This window comes from Panthera leo, chromosome A3, assembly GCF_018350215.1.
Source record: "Panthera leo isolate Ple1 chromosome A3, P.leo_Ple1_pat1.1, whole genome shotgun sequence".
In the NCBI taxonomy this organism is placed as follows: Eukaryota; Metazoa; Chordata; class Mammalia; order Carnivora; family Felidae; genus Panthera; species Panthera leo.
Window position 1 is genome coordinate 28,215,367 of NC_056681.1, and position 17,509 is coordinate 28,232,875.

The following is a 17,509-nucleotide window of genomic DNA, read 5'->3' on the forward strand; positions in this document are numbered from 1 at the left end:
CTGTCATCCTCCCCCTCCCGCCCCCCACCGGTGCTGTCCCAGGTTAGAACTCTTGACTGGAGGCACCAAGCCAGAGACTGCCAGTCAGGCCTGTGTCGTCCCGGCCCGTCTCTGCCCCTCTCCCCGCCCCATCCCCTCGCCCCACCCCATCTCTGCCAACTGCCCCGCCTATCGCCCCTTACCGCCCCGCCCATCGCCCCGCCCATCACCCCGCCCCGTCCTTTGCCACCCCGCCCATCGCTCCGCCGCGCCCTCCCTGAAGCCCGGCAGCTCCCGCAGCGTGGCGTCTGCGACTCGACGCGCGGACCCCGGCGACTCGTCCTCTAGCCCCAGCGTGGGCGCACCTCTCCTCAGAACCGGCGCCGAAAGTAGGGCGCAGTCTGAGGGGCCGGGAGGGAGCCGCGGGCTGAAGGCGGGCTGAGTGACGGGGGCCACGGCCACCAGCACCCCGACACGCGCGCCCCCCGCCGGCTCCTCAGCCGCGCGAGCCCCGCGGACCGCGCCTGAGAAACGCCGTCGCCTGCAGCCCTTTCGGGCTGGAGGCGTGACCTGGAGGCGTGACCTGGCGCTTCTTCCCCTCGCGGGGAGGACCGGGCGCCTGGGGTCACCTCTCTGGCCTCAGTTGCTCTCTCTGACTAGCCGGCCTTGAAGTCTGGGGAGACGTTTGTGGAGGAAGCCTTTGGCGTCCCTCGCCCTGGCGCTCGCCGTCCTTCCCTCACAGCCGTGGACGGCCTCACCTTGCCTCCAGCGCCTTCCCCTTCCTTGCCACGCACCCCGTTTGTCCCCAGGAAGGAGCTCGCCCTCTGGCCCTCCCCACGCCCTGTCCCAGAGCGTCCCCTCCGCTTGCGCCCCTCACCCCCTCCTGCGGGCGGCCGCCCTCCCCCTTCCCCTCTCCTCCTTCCCCCTCCTCCTCCCTCCTCCCCTCCTTCCCCCCTCCTCCCCTCCACTTCCCCCTCCTCCCCTCCTCCCCCCTCCCCCTCCTTGCCCCCTTCCTCCCCTCCTTCCCCCTCCCCCCTCATCCCCTCCACTCCTTTCCCCCTCCTCCCCCTCCCCTCTGTCCCCCTCCCCCTTCCTCCCCCTCTCCCCACCCTCCTCCCCCTCTCCCCACCCTCCTCCCCCTCTCCCCACCCTCCTCCCCTCTCTCCTTACCCTCCCCCTCCCCTCCCCCCTCCTCCTCCCCACCCTCCATCCCCCTCAGTGCTCAGGGCCCTCTCTCAGCAGCGGCCTGTCCCTGGCTCCCAGTTCCTGGTTCTCTGGTTCTCGCCGGCTCTGCCTTGCTCCAAGCTAGTCCAATCCAGAAATAAACCTTCGAGAGAGAGAGTAGGGGTGGCAGGAAGGTTGGGGGGAGGGGGTCGTTGGGGAGGGCAGAATATGTACTCGGGAAAAATCAATATCTCAGATTGAAAAACAGATTTGTTTTTCCTTAAAATACATCAATAACCATATACCTGGGAGCAATTTTATAAGATAAACTGGAATGTATTCCAAGATACCAAACAGTAAAAAGAATAAAGTGAAACCAAGGCAGGCACAGGCCATAAACATTAAAATCTCCAGCTCTACCATTGGGGAATGTGGTTTGGTAGATCGCCTAACTTTTCATTTTGGGCCCAGTGATTTGATTTTTGGGGTGGAAATGTGCATTGATCAAAATTCACCTAAATCTTGAATTCTGTGGCTGATTTTGTTTTTGTGTTCATTTTGTCTCAATTTTCTGTTTTAGTCAGAAATTCAAGTAGAAAACAAGCAAAAAGGCTTTTATAGTGGAAGCTTAAGATTTCTTATATGAGCAATAATCTGATTCTTCACTAGAAGTCAAAGTATTATAATATCCCTTTGCTTAGAGGAGCCTTATGATATTCTCAAAGATACTACAATTTGTAGAAATGTGCATAAATTGTTTTAGTTCTAGGTGAAGTTTTTTTTTCACCATTCTTGTTTGAAAACGTTTAAATTTGATTCTTGTTTTCTTTCTTGCCTTTTGATTCTTTTCCTTTAGTTTCTGTTTCCTTCATTTTTCCACTTTATAGTCCTTTGGAATTCCATTATTTTAACTTCAGAAGTTAATAAATTGCTGACTAAACCAGAGTATCTTGAAGAAAACAAAGAAATTCAACACCTGGTTATAAATCAATAGTCCAACATTTCTCAAATTCCTAAGTTTTAGAAAAGAGGTGACATGTGTTCACTTTTCTTAGTTTTTGTGTGCCTTTTCCTGTTCTGTTGTTTTTTCCCTATTTCCATCCTATTTTTCCCAGGCCTCCGCCTCTATTTATTTGACATTATTAATAAGAGAACTTAAATTCTTTGTAGGAAAAAGTAAGTAGAATGTAGGAAACCATCAGTGATCAGAACACATGTAAATCGGGTGTGGTTCACAATCTAATAGGGTTCTCATTAGTTTATAATTTTGTATTTTACATAATGGCTTCTTTACAAGAAACTGAATTGAATAATAGCTTCAACTGGAAGATAATCTGTTACAGAAATGATAAAAAGTGCTTTTGCTAAGAAATAGCACTGAAATGTTTTTGTAATCAAAATTTAAATATTTTTTAATGTTCTCTCTAGTTGTTAAATACCCCTAAGGAATACAGGCAACATGTTCTACACACATGTGCTTATGAGTAAGCGAGGGCCGTTGGCCAAAATCTGGCTTGCAGCTCACTGGGAGAAGAAACTCACAAAGGCTCATGTATTTGAATGCAATCTAGAGATAACCATTGAAAGAATCATTTCACCTAAGGTATGTTATTGATTCAGATTATAATATGTATTTGGCATGATTTATGGAGAGGAAAGGAACTAAAATATGTTCTATCAGAAAATGCATCTCCAAGGAAGTTTTACTTTTTTTTTTTTTTGGAAGTTTTACTTTTGAAATGGTCTTCTTTAATTCCTATAACATTTATTACCTGAGCACAAACATATGTCAATTTCTGTGGGTAATTAACTGTTTTCATATGTTTATCATAAATAGATTAGACCCTGAAGGAGGAAGGTCATATTTTGTACATGTTTTGTAATCCTTTCTTATTCCCTTAGCAAAATACTGTAGACACAGTAGGTACCAAATAAGTATTTCTTAAAAAAATAGTGAGTGAATGAATATGGAGAATAGAAAAAAAGAATGAGTATAAATCAACATATATATGAAAACACTTCATACAGTACTATGTTCATAATAAAATACTGTAAGATATTAGAATTTGCATTAAAATATTATTTTAATATTTTTAGAAGGTAAGTATTGTTTCTGCTTGCAAGAAGGATGAATAATAATTGAAAACTTTCCATGTGTCAGGCACTGGGCTAGACTTTACACTCATTAGATCATTTAATCTTCACATCAACCCTGTGAGATGGGCTTCTTTGAGCCTCAGTGAAGTGTGGTAGTTAAGAGCATGAACTTTTGAGTTAGGCAAACTTAATTCCTGCTCCATTTCTTGGTAGTTTTCTTACTTTGGGCATGCTACTTATCATATCTGAATCTCAGGCTTTTTTCTTCTGTAAACAGAGGTTCATATCAAAATTAAGTAATACATGAAGAGCTCTTAGGACAACTCCTGGCACAAAATAAGTATATAATAAGTTGTAACCATTATTAATAAATTGAAGTTCAAGAAGATTGAACTTCAATTCTCAGCAACTAGGCCAAAACTTGAACCCAAGTCTGCCTGACTATAGAGTTTATATTCTTCCCTGAAACTAATAATCACATATTTCACTTAGATGGCACATTAGATTATCTTCATTGAGTAAGAACAAAGGTTAATCATTTTACAAGATGAGGTAGAAGTTAAGTGATTCACTTTTTTTTTTTTTTTTTTTTTGATGTTTATTTTTGAGAGAGAGAGACAGAGTGCAGGTCGGGGAAGAGGGGCAGAAAGAAGGAGACACAGAATCCGAAGCAGGCTCCAGGCTCTGAGCTGTCAGCACAGAGCCTGACGTGCGGCTCCAGCTCACGGACCATGAGATCATGACCTGAGCTGAAGTGGGACGCTTAACCAACTGAGCCACACAGGCATTCCAAATGATTCACTCTAAATAAGAATACAAGGGGCCCCTGAGTGTCTCAGTCGGTTGAGCAACCGGCTTCAGCTCACGGTCTGTGCTGACAGCTCAGAGCCTGGAGCCTGCTTCGGATTCTGTGTCTCCCTCTCTCTCTGCCCCTTACCTGCTCATGCTCTGTCTCTCTCTGTCTCAGAAATAAATAAACATTAAAAAAATAAATAAATAAAAGAATACAAAATGTCTTCTTTTTAAAGACAGGGAATTCTGTGATTTTATAATTTTCAAACAGGGTTTATGAATCTAATTCTCAATATTCTAATGCTTTAAAAATTCTTGAAAGGTGAAAATTGCACTTCGAACTTCAGGACACCTTCTTTTGGGAGTTGTGCGAATCTATAATAGGAAGGCAAAATATCTTTTGGCAGATTGCAACGAAGCATTGCTTAAAATGAAGATGACATTTCGCCCAGGTATACTTGCAACATTGATTTGTCTCACTCACCTTGTTTCTCTTTTGCATTTTTATTTTGGGTGGGCTCTTTTAATTGGTGGCACTCCGTAATTCCAGCGTGTATATGTGAATATAAACTTCCTTTTCACTGATTCTAAGTTTCCGTGGTTAAGGACAAATTATATTCTTTCCCTTGCTCTTTACCTGTGTTTGCAAGAAAAGCTTGTGCTTTCAAACACTTGTAAAGTTCCCGCATATTTACATAAGAAGTCTACTTATGTAAGAAATTCTGATATTCAGTTTTAATGGATTGCTTAATTTACCACATTTATTTTTGCCTGTATGAGATAAATTAGAAATAGTGTAATTGACAAAGCCTAGATATCATAATTGTCATTGTTTTCAGAATTCTCAAGACTCTAAGTAGCTTAGGTTGTTCTTACTATTTATGAAACATAAAAAAAGATTTGACGTTTATTTATTTTTGACAGAGAGACAGAATGTGAATGGAGGAGGGTCATAAAGAGAGAGAGAGAGACACAGAATCTGAAGCAGGCTCTAGGCTCTGAGCTGTCAGCACAGAGCCTGACCTGGGGCTCAGACTCTCCAGCCTTGAGATCATGACCTGAGGTGAAGTCAGACGTTTAACCTACTGAGACACCCAGGCGCCCCAAAATATTGTAGAAAATCTCTAGACCTTCCAGAGTGCTAGAGATTTACATGTGTCATAAATATGATGGCTTCAAATTTTTTTTTCAACTTTTTTTTATTTTTTTTATTTTTGGGACAGAGAGAGACAGAGCATGAATGGGGGAGGGGCAGAGAGAGAGGGAGACACAGAATCAGAAACAGGCTCCGAGCCATCAGCCCAGAGCCTGACGCAGGGCTCGAACTCACGGACCGCGAGATCGTGACCTGGCTGAAGTCGGACGCTTAACCGACTGGGCCACCCAGGCGCCCCTCAAATTTTAACTTAATGTTAAGACATTCATCATTTCCACCTTGTGTTATGGTTATTTAGGTACAGGCCTTGTCTCTCACACTAGTTTGTAAGTTCCTTGAAGGCAATATCTTTGTTGTGGTATTTTCTAAATCTCTTACAGTACTTGTCTCAGTGTCTTGAACATACTGTTCCCTCAATTAATATTTGTTGAATCAGGGTTGACAGGTTGTTTTTCTTTATTTAAAATATTTGTAAATTCTCTACGTAGATTTATACTCATATCAAATATGGTTCATTTGTCAATTATTTCATTTATGTGATCCACAAATATTTATTGATGCCATACTTTGTGCCAAACACTATTTTAAGGCTCTGGGATACAAGGACAAAGAAGGCAAATAAGGTCCCTTTCAGTTTGGAGAGGATATCAGATAATAAAAAAGTTTTTTAAAATTATTATAATAATTGTAGATAATGATTGTGCTATGCAGGAGTCTAAACAGAGTATTACAACAAAAAATAGCAGAAAACTTTACTTGCATTAGGCTAATTAGAAAAAGCCTTTCAGAAAGGGTAGAATTTAAGCTCAAACTTGAAGAATGAGAAGTACCCAGCCATGTAAAAAGTCCCTGAGGGAATAGCATTCCGGGCAGAGGGGAACTGTCAGAGCAAAGGTCTTGAGGGGGAAAAGTGCTCAACTTGTTCAGGTAACAAAAAGGCCAGTATGGCTAGAGTCTAGTGAGTGAGGGAAAGATCCTTCGATGATGCTGACAGGTTTGTACAGCTGCAGAGGTTCTGATTAGAAATTTGAATTTTATTTAATACACTGGGGAAGTCACTGAATCACTTTAAGCATGGGAATGAGCTGAGCTGATTGCTCTTTAAATATTTTTAAATACCACTCTGGCTGTTTGTAGAGAATGGGACCGAAGAGGGGCAAGAATTGGGAGTTTCTTATATAGCATTATTGCTCATTGGATGTGGTTTTTTATTCTTTTCAGGACTGGTTGACCTTCCAAAAGAGAATTTTGAAGCTGCTTACAATGCTATCACATTGCCAGAAGAGTTTCATGATTTTGACACCCACAATGTGAAGTAAATTATTTTTTTATTTTCCTTCAATTTAATTTTCTTTTAAAAAAAGTTTATTTATTGATTTTGAGAGAGAGAGGGAGAGAGGGAATGCAAGTGAGGCAGGGGCAGAGAGAGAGGGAGAGAGAGAATGCCAAGCAGGGGCTCAAGCCCACTAACTGAGATCATGACCTGAGCTAAAATCAAGAGTTGGAAGCATAACCGACTGAGCCATGCTGGCGACCCTCAATTTGATTTTCTTGCTTTCATCTTCAGATTTCATGAATACAAGTGGACTCTAGTTAAGAACTGAAATACACATGTAGTTGAGAAGACTTAAGTTTAGTGTGAAATTTTGAAATATAACACCAAAAATGTATCATCATATTTGCTGAATATAATTTGCGATATTAACAGTATGTTCTTCCATTCATTCGGTAAATATGTATTGGGTGCCTTCCATACGCCAGGCACTGCTCTAGACACTGAGGACATTGAGCAACAGCTTCTGTGTGCATGAATCTTACATTTTAGACAGACAATAAGCAAAGAAATATACACTTTGCCAGTAAATGATCAGCAATATGAAAAGAAACAGAAAATAAAGAAAAAAATGATAAGATTCTCAAGAAAGGGTTTTCTAATAAGGTCAGAACTGAAACCTGAGGGAGGTATAGGAACAAATCATTCAGTAATGTGGGGAAGAATGTTCCATGTAGAGCAAGTGAGAAGGCCCTAAGGCAGAACATATTGGACCTTTTCTGGGAACAGCAAGGAGGCAAGTGAGACTGTGTTGTAAATGACGGTCTGAGTGGTATGAAATGAAGTCAGAGAGGTAGTTGGGGGTGCAAATGATGTTGAGTGTTGCAGGCCACAGTAAGGACTTTAATTTTATTCAGATAGGGAGCACAGGAGGGTTTTGAATAAGAGAGTGACAGATCTGACTTGATTTCAACATGCTTCTTCAGGTTACTTAGTATAAAGGGGAAAGGGAGGAAGCAGAGAGCCTATGAGAAAATTGTTTCAGTAAGAAGTCCAGATGACCCTCCCACCCAACACCTACTCAGGGCTGCAAGGGAAACTCCACCCCACCTCTTACCAGGAGCTGCTGCAGGCAGAGCCCAGCACTGAAAGGGTCTCCCCCCTCACACCAGGCCGTATCACCCAGCCCCATTGATCTGGAAGTGAAGGCCCAGGGTACATGGGGGGAGAAGGGCAGTGAAAACAGTTAGTGCCTTGAGTGGGGGATGCCAGGATTCATGGCTGGGAGGGACAAGAAGGGGACATGACAGCCCTGCCCTATCTGTGGGAGCCCGAGGGCCCAACTAGGGGCACGCGCCTTTCCCACCAGCAGCTCACAGACGTGGGATCAGGATGCCAGCCCTCTGTGCCCTCGAAGGGACCCTCCTGTGGTCTTTGTCTTGATCTTCCTTAATAAATGGTGCTATCCCTGCCAAAAAAAAAAGAAGTCCAGGTGAGAAATGACAGTGTCTGTAATCACTTCTCAGTCTTCATGTTATCAAGGTGGTAACAGTCAAATTATGAATATATTTTGAAGACAGAGCCAACAGAATTTGCTGAAGAATTGGATATGGCTTTAAGGAAAAGAGAAAGGAAGGATGACTACAGTCATCCTATAGTCACAGATAAATTAGGCTTTAGACATAAGTTTTGAGATGATTGTTACACATCCAAGGGGAGTAGGCAAGTAGTTGAATATCTGGGTCTGAAATTCAGGAAGGAGGTCTGGATGGGATAGATAAATTTAGGAGTTGTGAGTATATAGATGGAATTTCAACCCCCAGAGAGTGAGTGTAATTATTTTAAAAGAGAGAGATCTGAGAACAGTGTTGGGTCATTCCTAATAGCTAGTAGTCTGGGAGATGAGAAAGGACTAATGAAAGAAAAGGAGCAGCCAATGAGGTAAGGAAAAACTCAAGAGAAAGTAGTATCCTGGAGGTGAAGAGAAGAATACATTCCATGAGGGAGTGAACATCTGTTTCAGATGCAGTTGGTTAGAATAAGTAAGACAAGGACTGAGAATTGACCCCTGGGTTCAGCAACCCAGAGACCATTTGTTATGTATACATGTGTAATCAACTAGTGTGTATAAATAATACTATTGAGGAAATAAAAGTGTTTATTTTTTATAATAAAAGCTGTTTTTTGTTTTAGAGTTTTGGGCTTTTTTTCAGTATACTGCAATCCTTGTGTTCTGTTGGCATATTTTTCTCAATCTTCTCAATCTTATGTTTCTCCATAGTGCTATTGATGTTTCAGAACATGTTACTCAGAACCAAAGCAGACCAGAAGAAATCACACTTAGAGAATATTACGGTAATGATCTACTGTTCCAAGCTGGGAGCTTTGGTGAGAATCTTTGAGAAATTAAAATCACAAGCTATAATCAATTATAAAATATAATTCATTTTTGCAATTATAAAATAATTGCAAAATTATTTATAAAATAGAAGCATAATTGCAAAATAACTTATAAAATAAATATGCATTTTTGTATTGAAACCATGTCAATAGAAATAGCTATCTTTAGAATGGATCTCTTGATGTCTAAATGCAACTCTCAGTAAGTTTATCTTTTACCTTGTTCTAAATAGGTGTTAATACCAAGATTCAGTCTTAGGCTATAAACTTCCCTTCTTAGTCTGCAGTCCTTTATTGAATACTTACTATATGTCATGTTCTATCATAGGCATAGGCAGTACAAAGTTTGCAGAAGCACTTCCTGCCCACAAGGAGCTTCAGGCTGGGAGAGAGATATGCAAATAAACATATATATATATATATATATATACACACACACACACACACATATAGTAATATATGTGTATAAATACATATATATTACATAATACACATATATTACATATAACCCTAACACTATATATATATATGTGTGTATATATGTGTGTGTGTGTGTGTGTGTGTGTGTGTGTGTATAGTGTTTTACGTGTGTGCTGTATATCGTGCCTTCAAAGTATGAAAATTTCTCCAATATGTGATGATATCAATTGTAAAATGAAAAAGTTTAGCATGGCTTGGGACTGAGGAGGAAATAACACATGCTAAATATATACTCATTGATTATAAAACAAACTGTTGAGTATATTTTATAATTAAGCTGTTCTTTTTATGGCATTTACCTCTGTCTTGAACCATTATATTATGTACGTCCTGTATTGATCTGAAAACTCCATGAGGATAAAATCTGTGTCGTATTCATGTTTGGTTCTCTTATAGTGCCCGAAGCAGTGAGTGTAGAAGAAGGGTGGCTTAACTCTGTGTTCCGTGGGGGAGGGTGGTCAAGCCAGTAATGCTTGAACTACATCTCCAACCTCCATTTTTCATCCTTACTCTTCTTCTGTAACTCTTCTGATCTACAGCTGTGTTCTTAAATGATCTGTGGTGTGGGACAAATTTTAGAATTTTTGTTAATTTCCAGTCTGTCATGGAATGATGCTTTTGTAAAATCCAGAAAAATTGAAAGTTTAAAAATCAAAATATATGCTTCAATTTTTCTTATTAAATTCAACATATATAAAATTACGCTGTGAAATTGCTATCAAATTTTTTAAACATTTACCTCTAGTCTGTGTATTTACTCTATCATGGACAAGCACCAACCCACAGACCATATTTTGAGTAGCCTGGATCTCTCACTCTCTGTAATCCCAGGCCTTAAAATGTAATACATTGGCAAAGGGTTAATCATATTTCCTACTGCCAAGACACTCTTTACACATTTCCCTATAAACACTACTGCTGTTCTTTAGGCCTAAAACTTTAGGATCACTTTTTTTTTTTTTTTTTTTTTTTTTTGAGAGAAAGAGACAGAGCATGAGCGGGGGAAGGGCAGAGAGAGAGAGAGACACAGAATCTGAAGCAGGCTCCAGGCTCCAAGCTGTCAGCACAGAGCCCGATGCAGGGCTCGAACTCACAAACTGTGAGATCATGACCTGAGCCAAAGTCGGACACTTAACCGACTGAGCCACCTAGGTGCCCCTAGGATCACTTTTAACTACACTTTCTGTAAGCTTTATACCACTGCTGATTAACAACAACAACAACAACAAAATTGGACATGTCTCTTAGGTCTTCTATTTCTCTAGCCACCAGTATAGTTAACCAGTACTAAAGACCTGCAGTAATACCCTCCTACACATCTCACAGTCTCTTCCCACATTTTATGTAGCTCTGCAAGAGCAATTGTCCTTAAATTCCCTTTTTTTTTTTTTTTTTTTTTTTTTTTTTTTGGTATCACATTCCTCTACTTAAATACCTTGGGTCCTTATGACTTATTTTAGACACGCTGCCTATCCTCAAGGGCCTCTATCAATTTATCACCTTCTGTATTTTATCGACTTTATTTGTTTTACTCTTGATACAGACTTTTTGCTCTAGTTAAGAAAATATATTACCAACCAATAATTTAGTTGTTCTCAGTCTGTGTCTCCTACAATTCAAAAAGGGGGAAGAACATTTTCTCAGTGTATGAACAGATCTGAGTTTGCATCAGCTTTTTCTATTGCCTTGCTGTGTGATACTGGGCAAATCACCTAGCTTCTCTGAGACTTACTACCCTATTTGTAAAATTGAGATACTACTAGCAGCATCACAGAGTTATTTCCTTCATTCCCTCCTTCAGTTCTTTTCACCAATAAGTGATTTTTCTCTCTTTCAAAAACTAGCTCAAACCTAATGTCTTCTAAGAAATGTTTACTATTAATCCATCCTATTCTGAATTACAATGTAAGATTGAAAGCAATGATCATTTCTTTAATTTATTTGAATAATCTCAGGTTCTTGTGATGCTCAGTGCTCAGAATATAGTGTCTGTTCAAAAATGTTATTATCTTATTGACCAAGGCTAGTTTTTCTTTTGAGAGCTTTCAAGCTGCTCCTGGAAGATATGAACATATTTTTAGTTTACTTTTGTTTTTATTTTTTAGTCTTTTCTGTTGAGCAAATCTTTAATCCAGTACAATGAAGCTTGCCTTTTTCAACTCTTCCTTTCTACAAGATAAAAGCCTATAGAAGAATTTTAATATAAGTGATACTGCATGATTTTGTTTACTAACTAGCACTAACATGGGTTGTGAGAAAGGGAGGAGAACGACAACCTCTGTCTGATCTCTGGGGTTTCAGACTCCTGGACCTAGAGATTCAAACCCAAGGAAGGCAAAGAATATTAAGAATATACATGTGCTGACAACCAATCTGGAAACAAGTCAATTTGAAGCAGGGAGTTCATTCTACCTGCTACTGTCAGTGTCTTAAGAGTTTGCTCTCATAAGTCTCCATTTTGCAAAATATTTTACCAGTGTAAGTTTTAACTATCACTGTCTCCGCTGGGTTCAGATCCTGGCTTTGTCATTTATTAGGGTATGACTGTGTGCAAATTATAAAACCTTTCTATGGACATGTTCCCTTGTGTAAATTTAGGATTATAATAGTATCTTCTATTATATAATATAATGCATATAATAAGTACTCGGTTAATGTTAGCTGATTGGGTTTTGTCTTTTTTATCACTGTATCTCTAATACCTAGCAGATTGCCTAATACCCATTCATTAAATACTTATTGAATGAATGTTGTAAACCCATTATTTAATATTTTATCTACCTTTCCATTCCCAAGAAGGCAGATATGCTCCTTATTTTCCAAATCCCCACTGTGGATAAACAGTGCAAGCAATTGTACCTGAAATAATATGAAATAATACTTGATCAAGCAGGACATGACTATCTAAAGTAGAAGAAATCATTTTGGGAAATTATTAAACTGAACCACAACTAAAGACTCTATCCTAATGTTTTTTCCCTATTGTTTTGGGAAAAGGGTTAGACTAGAAATCCAGCCTCTACTGATTAACTGAATGACTTCAGTTGACTATGCAAATAAGTTTAGCTCTCATTTTTCTTATCTGTAAAATGGGATGGTCTGTACAAGAAGATATCTGAATTTCCATCTAACCCTAAAACTCTATGTTTCTATGGCTAACTCAGTATTAATGATATATATTTATTTAGGGGAGGAATCTGAAATTCTCAGAAGACATAGCTTTTTTGATGACAACATATTGCTGAATTCCAGTGGTCCTTTAGTTGAACATAGTTCTGAAAGCCTCATTGGAGAAAAATCTCTGTTCTATGACAGTGGAGATGGATTTGGAGATGAAGGGGCTGCAGGAGAGATGATTGGTATGTTGTCTGGTTATATAGAAATTGAATATTAAAAAAAGAAATTGGATATTTATTTCAGTCATGCTAAGAATGTATTAATAGGCTTATTATATTAAACTAAAATGTCAGGTATGCCCCGTGTCATATAAATCAATGCATTTTTTAAAAGTTTATTTATTTAGGGGCACTTGGGTGGTTCAGTTGGATAAGCATCAGACTTCGGCTCAGGTCATGATCTCGCGGTTTGTGGGTTCAAGCTCCGCGTCAGGCTCTGTGCTGACAGCTCAGAGCCTGGATCCTGCTTCGGATTCTGTGTCTCCCTTTCTCTCTCACTCTGCCCTTCTCCTCCTCATACTCTGTCTCTGTCTCTCAAAAATAAATAAACATTTAAAAAAATAAAGTTTATTTATTTTGAGAGAGAGAGAGCACATGCGTGCACGTGCAAGAGGGTCACGGGCAGAGAGAAAGAGAGAGAGAGAATCCCAAATAGGCTCCACATTGCCAGCACAGAGCCTGATGTGGGGCTCTATTCCGTGAACCGTGAGATCATGACCCAAGCTGAAATCAACCAACTGAGCCACCCAAGGGCCCCTAAATAAATACTTTTTTTTTTTTTTTTTAGTCAATACATTTTTTACATACATTTTCAAAGTCTGTGGTGTATTTAAACATTTAGGCTAGATCTAAGTAAATAGGCATCTATTTAAACACATTTTCCCTAAAGGTCATAAAATACTACTTGTTTTTATTTTTACAAATTCTTAATTTTTAGAGGGGAAGGAATGAAGTTAGTATATTTCCTCACAAGATATATTAGATCATATATTGGAATCATTGTTTCCCTTAAGAGAAATTGTGAAACAGCTATTCTAAGAATCTGTCCAACATTTTATATTGTAATTTTATATTTATATCATGATGTTACTATAAAAGAATCATAGAAATGGAGTAGACAAAAACTGGGAAATCTGAATACACATACCTGTATTTTAAAGATAGTGATGGTTATATAACAAGTCTTTTTTAGATTCTCTAGTTTACTTTAAAGGACTGGTTGTGGCAAACTTTTTGAAATTTCAAAATTATGAAAAAATAGTGGTTCTACCTTAGGTATCTACCAAAGAAGTTTGAAAGCTTTCACTTCTTGATTTGGAGTTTAAACATGGCTTTGTAACAAGATTACTATCACAGTATTAGTTTAGTAAATATCTCCTGAAATTAAACATCTATTTAATAAGGGAAAGGAAATAAAATATATAAAATTCTATATTATCCTGCATGAAATATGATAGTCTATGTAGCCAATCAAATCTACTTAAGTAAGGTTGATTCATTTTTGTATCTATTTATAATCCTTATATACAATAATGTCAATTAAACGGTTAGTGAAAAAATGACAGATTCAATTCTGTGACAGAAGTATTTATTGTGTTTTTCAAGACAATCTATTGCAAGATGACCAAAATATCCTGTTAGAAGACATGCATTTGAACAGAGAAATTTCCCTGCCTCCTGAGCCTCCTGATACTATAGTGGGTATGATGAAATTATCTTTTGTGTAGAAAGTGAACAGATACTGGTGTTCAAATTAAACCTTACAACTTGCTCGGTTTAAGTAGCAATATAATATAGTGAAAAATAATAAAGAATGTTGTCCCTCAAACTCTTTTGAGTCTGACTGTAGACAATATGGAATAGGAAACTCGGTTCCGAGAAAGGTACAACAGTGGTATTTAACCAGGATTGGGTTTATTTGATATGAGAGCACATCTAAATACTCTGGCAAAATACTATGCCTTTGAGTCATTAAAATAATATGTGTTACATGTTAGAAACATCATTAATATTTGACATTGCTATGATTATTAATTATTAATATTAATACCATATTGACATTAATATAACTGGACAATCTGTATACAATTTGAGAGAAATTACAAATGTGGGGATATTTTCTACTTGAAATTCATGTGAAGGTACCTCAGATCATTTGAAGTATTTTTGTATGATTTTTCTTAAGAATTGAAAGTACAAATAGCCCCATTTTGATTCCTCATTCTTTTTTATGTTACATTTCCTTCCTAACACATAGTAGAAATTTAAAATGTGAAAAAGAGAGATGATATAAATTTATTTATGGTCCTTTATGGGTCAACTAATAATTAAGTATTAACAGAATACAAATTAAAAAAAAAAAATTTTTTAACATTTATTTACTTTTGAGAGAGACAGAGCATGAGAGGGGGAGGGGCAGAGAGAGAGAGACAGAGACAGAATATGAAGCAGGTTCCAGGCTCTGAGCTGCCAGCACAGAGCCTGATGCAGGGCTTGAACCCACAGACTGCAAGATCATGACCTGAGCCGAAATCAGTTGCTTAACCGACTGAGCTACCCAGGCACCCCCAGAATACAAGTTTTTTTTAGCAGACATAATCAAATTTATGTCAGTCATTTACTGTGGTTGCTACCACTGTTTCTACTAAGTCCAGCCTTAGATGTCACATGTGCAGAAGAAGGTGACGATGCATGACTCACCTAGACACTGGGCCCCAGACCATATAATCTCTGTGTCTCTTCAACTCTCTTAAGTACATGATTCTAAAAATAAGTTTTGGCTCCAGTTAGCAATATAAATCTTCAATTAGTTTATCTTTTGCTTTCATTCTTATATAAACATCTAGATTAAACATAACTGTTATTTTTCTAATAATTCTTTTTATGGTGATGTTATTAGTAGAACCAGATAATTCAGAGTGTATATGTCTACCTGAAAATGAAAAAATGGATGAAATCACATTATCAAATGAAGAACATGGATTTACCCTTGACCCAATTGATGTTTCAGGTCAGCGTCATTCATGGTTTTTTTATTTTTGTTACGCTACTATCTTATTTACTGTGAGGTAATCTGTGAAATATTATAGGAAGTAGCCAACCTAGTAATAACATTTGCAATACAATAGGGAAAGGGTAGGGAAAGAGTGTGGAGGAAATTTGAGGTGATTCTTTCATTATAGTCAGTCCTGGTCAAACCATACACCCAGTTTGGGAAATTGGAAAATATAAAATTCCGTTCAATGCCAGTAGTTATTGAACCATTACTCTCTGTTGGGCGCAGGAGTTAAGAAGACATAGTACCTGCTTTTTTTGTTTTTTTTTTTAATGTTTATTTATTTATTTTGAGAGAGAGAGAGAGAGTGTGCGTGCAAGCCAGGAAGGGGCACAGAGAGAGGGAGAGAGAATCCCAAGCAGGCACCACAGTGTCAGCGTAAAGCCCAATGAGGGGCTTGAATTCACAAACCATGAGATCATGACCTGAACTGAAATCAAAGCATCGGATGCTCAACGACTGAGCCACCCAGGAACCAACAATAGTACCTGCTTTTAAGAAGCTTGTAGTCTGATTGGAAAGATAAATAAACATGCACATGCATATAAAATAAGGCAGAATAAAAGGATCAGAAGAGAGGTCTGTGCCCTCTAACATTTAACCTCAAGCATATTTTTAGGAATAAAAAATAAATATGAATATAATATATAACTTGACCTTGTAAGAACATCCTGGTTTCAAGTAGTATAATTGATATGAATTTCAGTTATAAACTCAGGCATGCAAGGAATAAAGCATTCAAGTTTTTTTATTTACCACATTCAACTCTGAGCCTCTATCCCACTGGGTTGGCAAAAGTTTCAATCTGTATAGCTCCCCTATCTATCCTAAGCCATGTGGTATCAAAATTTGGGAGAGGAGTGTGGCAGATGGAAGGGAAACTTTGGTCATCAACCACAACAGTTTGTGGTATCTACTGTCCCAGCCCATATAGCCTCTGGGGTCATCACACACCCAGCCCTTCTGGGATCTTGTCATGTTCCCAGGATTTTACTAAGGCACGTTAGCAAGCAGGTTACTGTTCCTTCTGGCTCCATCTGATCTCAGATCTTCATCCATTCTGGGAAATCTAACCCTCCCTTTTTGCATACTTGGAATTTGTGTATGAATTTCAATGGAAGAGGGAAAAATATACTTGACAAATACAAATTAATGTTTCAGAATATCCTGTTGTATAGATATCTTAGGGAACTTCAAAATTGAGCAACTTCCCTCCCATTATGTTCTGTGCTCCACATTTCCTGAGTTAATCTACCTGGTAGGTCAACAGCGTCCCTCCTAAGCACTTTGAAGGAACACGTTATAAACTGCATCAACTATTGGCTGCTCAGATACTCTAGCTGCGCAAAAGTCTCGTGAAGCATAATTTTCAGTAGAGAGAAAGGGATATTCTTCCCATGGCAACTCTGTAGGTTGCATTGTGGTAGACATTTCTTAGGTATGCAGTGTCTAGAATATCATTTTACAAAGCTGTACAACCAATCCCATTTGTGTCTATTTCTTATATTTAGACCTTGCTGAGAAAAGAAAAGGCAAAAAGAGGAAATTGCTCATAGATCCAGTCAAGGAGATCAGTAGCAAAATTATGCATAAACAGCTTACTTCCTTTACGGACACACTCATGGTTTTGGAACTTGCACCTCCTACCCGAAGATTGATGATGTGGAAGAAGAAGGGAGGAGTGGACATACTTCTGTCAAGTCCTGCCCAGGATATGACTCATGCGGAACTGAAAATGGTAATAGTTTGCATCTTTTTACATAGTTGCAGTGCTTGGTTATAAATAAATAAATGCATATTTACGTTCATGTATACTATAACAGAATATAAACTGGTGAAAAATACTCCCTTACTTTTGAATTAATTTGCTTGATGTGTGTGCCTGAATTATAGTTTTCACTCTTTAGCATATGTGCTTGTATTTTATTGAATTGCTT

General features: G+C 38.8%; 1 protein-coding gene across 2 annotated transcripts in view; it reads left to right on the plus strand.

Moving 5' to 3' along the window:
• The first annotated feature begins 261 nt into the window (after window positions 1-261).
• RAD21L1 (RAD21 cohesin complex component like 1) overlaps window positions 262-17,509 on the plus strand; it is a 28,074-nt gene continuing 10,826 nt past the window's right edge. Inside the window, exons 1-9 of one of the 2 annotated variants that reach the window (XM_042930151.1) lie at window positions 262-368; window positions 2,572-2,746; window positions 4,355-4,484; window positions 6,410-6,503; window positions 8,743-8,849; window positions 12,530-12,700; window positions 14,123-14,218; window positions 15,417-15,527; window positions 17,084-17,310. In XM_042930151.1, the coding sequence (XP_042786085.1) occupies window positions 2,603-2,746; window positions 4,355-4,484; window positions 6,410-6,503; window positions 8,743-8,849; window positions 12,530-12,700; window positions 14,123-14,218; window positions 15,417-15,527; window positions 17,084-17,310 (1,080 nt within the window). In that variant the 5' untranslated portion in view covers window positions 262-368; window positions 2,572-2,602. The remainder of the gene's footprint in view (window positions 369-2,571; window positions 2,747-4,354; window positions 4,485-6,409; window positions 6,504-8,742; window positions 8,850-12,529; window positions 12,701-14,122; window positions 14,219-15,416; window positions 15,528-17,083; window positions 17,311-17,509) is intronic. The other variant, XM_042930152.1, reaches the window with a different exon arrangement.